Raw genomic sequence first — 6,649 nt, 5'->3', positions numbered from 1 at the left:
TCTCTCAGGGCACCTGCTTTCCCCTCTAGGCATCCAACAGGCAGTTGCAGGGGCTGCTGGGGGGGGAGGGGCCAAGACAGGGGCGGAACTCCAGAGCGCGGAGAAAAGAGGAAGGGAAGAACTGATAAACCAAGCTTTGACGAAATAAGTCAAGGAAGGCCAATGCCATTGAACATATATTTATTGAAATCTACTCGATGCAAGGCACTGTGCTAGATCTGGAAGGGGAATCAGACATGAAGGGTCACCCCTGTCTTCTAAGAGCTCACAATCTAATGGGTCGGGGAGGGTGGGGAGGGAGAAGCTCTAGTGCAAAGCTGATTATAGTAAGTGCCATAAAACAGACAAGTTAAGGAGACTGGGGAGGAATGAGAAAATAGTGCCAACAACCAAAATACAAGCTGGGGCAGGACACAGCTGTTCTCAGATCTGCAAGTAATGCTGAAGGCCATTTTTGCTTAAAGAGACCATTTCTACTCTTGAAAATAAACACCCAACTGATGCAATGAGAACTACACAACGTAAGTATACTAGTCATACAGAAGTTAGCACTTCCCCAATCTGACGGGTTTGCTACAAGTAGCGAGACACTTCCAAAATAAAGAACAGGGTGGGCGGTGACTTAAGCTCATTTCCTGGGGCAAACATGGGGTCAGTACAGGAACAGTGCCCAGACAGAAAAGCATTGGTCAAACTCACTGAGACTAGGAGGCATAGATTTGCACCCACCCTAGCAAACAGAATACAGTAGCACATTTAAAACAGGTGTTTACGACAGTCGGGTGGGCCTTGGGCCAGGAACGAGGGCCAGGTAGGACATGAGGAAAGCGAGCCGTGTTATTCTTCTCAGGAAGCAGCCACACGGGACAATGCAATTGCTCTTGACAGACTGCAAAAAGCAGAGACCCACTCAAGCTGGCCTAGGTCAAGGGAGTCTACGGCAGGGACACAAGTGGACCGGTGAGGGCAGTTGCCAGAGATCCCGGAAGGTAACCCAGTCAGGCCTCCCTTGCGGTGCTGGGGTTGAGGCTGCTCTGGGGGTGCCCAGCCGGAGCCCATAGATCTTCAAGCTGGTGCTGCCCATGGGGGCAACTCCTCTAAATCCCAGGTGGCTCCCTCTTTCTTCCAGCACCAGCTAGAAACTTCTCTCTCAGTTTCCTTGTTTGTACTTCCCAGTTGGAGAACCTGAAAGGTCTGGTCCACGTCTCCAGCGCTGTGGACCGGTTGCTGCCTTTGAGTCAGGTGCTCAGTTCTGGTTGAATTAATGTGGCCTAGACGGGGTGGGGGCCACATGGCGCACAATGGGGCTGGAGCCCCAGGCACGTGGAATGCAACCCCACGCGAGAGAGACCGACGCCCACCGTAACCGGGTGGGGCTCAGTCTGGAATGACACAACTAATGGGTATGACACAACTAATCCACACGGTTAATCTTATTTAGCAGCAAAAGTGGTAAACAGTTACCAGCAAGTATTCAAAACTCTAATAAAAGCCATGGAGGGTTTCTTTCAGAATATAAGAAAAGGGCCTATTTCGAAGGAGAGCCAGCATTCTGTATAACCCACCTGCTCTCCATTTGCCTTGCAAAAGGAATACGTGTGATTAGAAAGAAAAATGAAATGAGGTAGATACACAAATGCATAGACAAGCACACACGACAGCAAGTCTGATCACGTTTTGCAGCTGACGTTAGCAGTAGACCTAGAGAGTCCAAGGAAATCCACCCCCCAGGGACCAGAGGCAAACACTTGAACTCGGTGCAACTACAGGACGCACATTAAAGCCACAGAGAGAGCACGGACTTCACCTGCAAACAGAGTGATGGAAAAGACGTGTTCACTCTGGCAGACGGCCTGTTCAAGAGGAAATCATAGAACCAAGAGTGGAACAAGGGAAAGGAGGGCATGACGGGACGCCAAGATGCCATGCCCTGGCTGGGGACAAGTGCAGCGGTGACGGCGACGCTAAGTTCTGAGTTAATACTGCATCTGGATCCTTCATGAAACCCGGGCAAGACATGGCAAGGTACTTCCAGGTTAAGGTGCCAGACTTGCCCCACCGTGGGCGCCAACACGCCTTTTACCAAATAACAGGTGTAGCAAATACGTCATAACAGCTTGAAAAGAGAAAACTCATGAGAGAAGGAAGCAGTGATTTCACACACAGATTCACGACTACTGCAAGAACTGAGGCCCCCAGAGCAGAAAGAATCACTACGCAACAAGTGCCGTCAGCTTCTCTCCAGCCCGGGGGTCAGGATGGAGACGTCACAGAGAGCCACTGGCATGGCCTGGGGGCCATTCCAGAGTACCTTCTGGCTAAGGTCACAAGGGTCACTGTGGGACCCTGCTTCCCAGCCTCTACCCCAGGCACAGCTGCTGGGAAGTCACACTACAGCCCCGGCGAGGCCAGCTTCTACCTGTGGGCTCTGCGGGCCACTGGAGGAGCCGGGTTCCTGGCCAGCCCTTGCTTCTGAAAGTGACAGGCCAGCCCCAGGATGACCAACTTCTACTTTTATGCCACGTGGGCCGTCGTCAGAAGGGCATCGTTGCCCTCCAAACCCTTGTTGTACTGCCCCTCCTGGGCAAGGCTGTTACGAGTCACAGCCCAGGCCTGGTGTGGCCATGAGTGGGGCACGGTTCGTCTCCGAGCCTTTGCTCTGTCGCCCCTCTTAGGTGTGGCTGCAGGAGGTGACGTCAGAACACATGGGTGAATTTCCCCCTAGTTGCGAAAAGCAGAAGCCACTGAACCGACCTCTTTCTAGTTCCAGAACCACTCGCTAGGAGGACGCCATCCACGTGACAGTGTCAGGCGGGTAAGTCTTCTTGTTTTAGATGTCTCTTGGGTGGATCAGCTGCTTAGACACTGAATCCACGCTCAGCATGGCCAAGGCTCCCAGGAGCTGGAAGGTTGGCCAGCTGCTGCCAAGACCAAGTTCGGACCACCCCGTTGATCTAGGTGAGGCCCAGCCCTGCTGCCGAAGGTCAGGGCTACGCTGGGGACAGTCAGAGTGTTCTGGCCCATCCGAGATGGAAATTCCTCTCGAGTGCCTGAGTGGCCGGGTTGGATAGTCAAGTACCGCCCACAGACATGCAGAGTCTGCATCTTGGATGAGGAGTGAGCCTGTGTCTCCGGCCCATTTCCATCCAGCCTGCCCACCTGGAGCATCCACCTTTTGGTGGGGCAGGGTTTTCAACTTTTCGTTTGTAATTCAAATTCTAGAAGAAAATGTCATCATCTCTAACTACTGAAGCAATGGAAGTTAAGACTTAACTGACAACAGTGAATGTTTGGATACGTAAAAATCAAAAGCTTGCACAACAAAAATGTAATACAACTGCTACAAAGAGCAAAGCAATAAAACTGGAAAAGAGATCATCACAATCGATACAGAAAGAACTGCGGTATAAAGTCAATATATCCAAAGGTAACTTGGTAACTGGTCAAAGGAGATGAACGTACCCTGCATGCGCGGAAACGGAAACAGTATTTTAAGTCATCACGTGAGAGAAAGAAGATGAGACTAGGAGTCAGGAGGCCTGGGTCCATCCTCAGTTTGGGTACTAATGAGTCACAGAACAACAGCGATAGCCACGGTGACGATGGCAGATGACTTCACTGAGTGTGAACCTCCACGCCAGGCACGGCACCGCAGTCGCTGCGATGACCTTAGGAGGTAGTCCTGCGATCATCCCCATTTTACAGAGGTGGAAGCGGAGGATTGGAGAAGTACCATCTAGGCCCCATATGCGAGGCTATCGTTCCCGAAAGGAAGGCGTCACCTTACACGCTAGTCTTCAGCTAGTTTTGGATATGCCTGGGAGTCACCAGATTGAATTGGTTTAAGAAAAAAAGGACACAAAAGAAATTTAACTCAGATTTAGTACTTCTTCTTAAGAGTATGACCTCACAATGGCAAGTCTTCGATGCTTTAAAAAAGCCTTTTAAAGGTCATTAAAAAAAAAGGAAAACCTTAAGTGGTTGCATTGTACAGCTACAGAATAAATTAAAAAACGACAGCAATCATTCTAATGTTACATGAACCTGTACTTATGGCTTGGGAGGCGGTTTCTAGTGAGACCCTTGTGCAGGGATTGTCACAGTGCTATGTGGCACATAGCTCGGATGGATGGAAGTCATTGGATGTGTGCTTTGAAAATGATGACTCCAAAGGGCCTCTGGGGTTGGTGAAGACGGTGAGGTTAGAAATGCATACGAGGAATCAGGATAAAATGATCTCATGGAGTGGAGCTAGGGAGAAAAGGAATCTTTTCTAAATTAATATATTATTCTATATGATATGTGATTTACAATATGTATGTAGAACTAAATTAATAAATTAAATATTATAAGACATTTGATTATTCTATTTACAACCCTAAAAATTTATAAATTCAAGTAGGCCAAAAAAGTTTGGGGCGATCGATCTCGGCTTCCTTGAAGGGGGAGCTTGCAGGAGAGGACCAAGCATCCCGAGCTCCACCCCCACGTCCGGGTTTCTCTTCTCTCGTTCTCCAATTCAAGGCCTGTGCATTTAAATACCTCGAAGGTACTCGATTCCAGCTGAACCAGCCAAAACTCAATCAAAATGGTAGAAGCTACTCTCGATAGGCAAGATGGGAAACACAAACACTTATAAATTGCTGGTGGCAGTATAAATTGGTTTCAACCTTTCTGAAGAGAAAATATATAAGCGCTACAAAACTGTTCATCTCCTTTGACTCTGCCCTCCCCCTCTAGGGCCCCGGGCCCCGAGGGAATCCGCTGCCGGCCACGGGGCCGCGGGCCTCCCCTACTCGCGGTGGGCCGGCTGATGCTCCTGCAGCGCTGACCGCCGCTTGAACACGCGGCCACACTCGCTGCGCTCGCAGCGTCTTGCTCCGCTGTGGGTCCTCCGATGGCGACTCAGGCCGGAGCTCCGGCGGAAGGCCTTCCCGCATTTGTCGCACTCGTAGGGTTTCAGTCCGCTGTGGATGCGCCGGTGTTTGATCAGGTCGGAGGGCCCCCGGAAGGCCTTGCCGCAGTCGCCACACGCGTAGGGCCGCTCCCCGGTGTGGATGCGCTGGTGCTCCAGGAGGCTGGAGCTCTGCCGGAAGGCCTTCCCGCACTGGCTGCACTCGTACGGCTTCTCGCCCGTGTGGATCCGCCGATGCTTGGTGAGCTCTGAGCTCCTCCGGAAGAGCTTGCCGCAGTGGGGGCAGCCGTAGGGCTTGGCCCCGCTGTGGATGCGCTGGTGCTCGGCCAGGCCGTTGACCCCTCGGAAGGACTTGCCGCAGTCGTCGCAGTCGAAGGGCAGGTGGCCGGTGTGCATCCGCTGGTGCTTGAGAAACTCCTGGCGATCCAGGAGATCCCTGCTGCACGTCTTGCAGGCAAAGGGTTTCTCCGAAGTATGCAGCTTCTGATGGCGAAAGAGGTGGGTGTTGACTTTGAAGGAGCGGCCGCATTCCTCGCAGTCAAAGGGCTTCTCGCGGCTGTGGACGCGCAGATGCTGACTGAGGCCCGCGTTCTTCTTGAACCTTTTCCCGCATTCTTCACACTCGAAGGGCTTCGCCTCCCTCTCCATTGGCTCCCTCTGCTCCACGGCCTCGTCAAGGGCCCGGCTGGGGCCCGGCCGGGGCTCTGCCGCCACGTGGCTCTTCCGGTGCTCGTTGAACTCAGACACCCCGCGAAAAGCCTGCCCGCAATCGCCGCATGCCCAGCCCTTTTCCTCACTGTGAATTCGCTGGTGCTGCACGAGGAGGACCTTAAGCCGAAAGGCATCCCCACACTCTTTACATGCAAAATGATGTTCTACAGGTAGATTCTGGGGGCTCCCTCCCCTCCCCTCAGAGTCCCCGTTCTGTTTGACCTCAGGGCTGTGCTCGCTGGCCGTCGGGGAGCTCGTGGACGCCATCTCCTGTGACCGGGCGACTTCACCCATCCTCGGCGGCTGGGTCACCCAGATGCTTTCTGAAATGAAAACCACAAGACACTGCACTCTGCCGAGGCGGAAGGAAGGCGGTTACTCTCCTTTGTCAACAATCACTTTCCTCCTGAGACAGCTGCCGAGCATCGGGCCTGGGGGCCACTGGGGCAGGATGGTGGCTCCCCACCCAGCTGGAAACAAGCGCGGGAGATGGAAGGGGCATAAGGGCCCGATTGCCGGATGCTCCCTGTCAAGGTGATTGAGGGGCAGGCACGCCACTCCCACCCCAAGGGCTCACCTGGGCCTCCCCAGTGATGCCCTGACATTTCTTCAGGTTTCTTTTCTACTCACCTGAATGCTCAGCTCGGTCCACGCGAGGGGATGGGTCTGACTTGCACCAGGTGAGAGACCAAGTCGGGATTCAAAACAGGAACTCCTGCTTGCGGAAAAGGAAACAAGCTATGGCAGCATCCAGAGATGACATCAGGATCGAGTAGGAATGGCTCAGGGCCTCTGAAGGGGAGAGCCTTTCAATCCCCAAAGGCTGGGTTGGCTGTTCCCTTAGGCAAGTCATTCCTCCATTTAAAACGCCTTTCCCAACAGTCGGCTCCTTCCAGGGGCTGTGGATGAAGCAAGCTCCGGGCCCATCTGGGTACCAGTTTGTCTTCCTGAGGAGCTGATCCTCCCTTTCCCCCGTCCGCCCTCCTCAAGGTCTGCACATTGAACTTGGGGTTCTTCCACAAC

The 6,649-nt window shown here is 53.0% G+C and overlaps 1 protein-coding gene across 1 annotated transcript; it reads right to left on the bottom strand.

Annotated features, from left to right (window-relative positions):
* Positions 1 to 4,792: 4,792 nt before the first annotated feature.
* ZNF275 (zinc finger protein 275) lies at positions 4,793 to 5,920 on the bottom strand. Its single transcript, XM_065901249.1, has one exon. The coding sequence runs from the start codon at positions 5,918 to 5,920 to the stop codon at positions 4,793 to 4,795; it is 1,128 nt and encodes a 375-aa protein (XP_065757321.1).
* Positions 5,921 to 6,649: the final 729 nt, after the last annotated feature.

The sequence above is a fragment of the Phocoena phocoena genome, chromosome X (genome assembly GCF_963924675.1).
Source record: "Phocoena phocoena chromosome X, mPhoPho1.1, whole genome shotgun sequence".
In the NCBI taxonomy this organism is placed as follows: domain Eukaryota; kingdom Metazoa; phylum Chordata; class Mammalia; order Artiodactyla; family Phocoenidae; genus Phocoena; species Phocoena phocoena.
This window is presented reverse-complemented; position numbering and strand designations above follow the sequence as displayed.

Bases quoted from the DNA above. Each gene is read 5' to 3' on its own strand.
- ZNF275 (XM_065901249.1), bottom strand. From the start codon at position 5,920: ATGGGTGAAGTCGCCCGGTCACAGGAGATGGCGTCCACGAGCTCCCCG.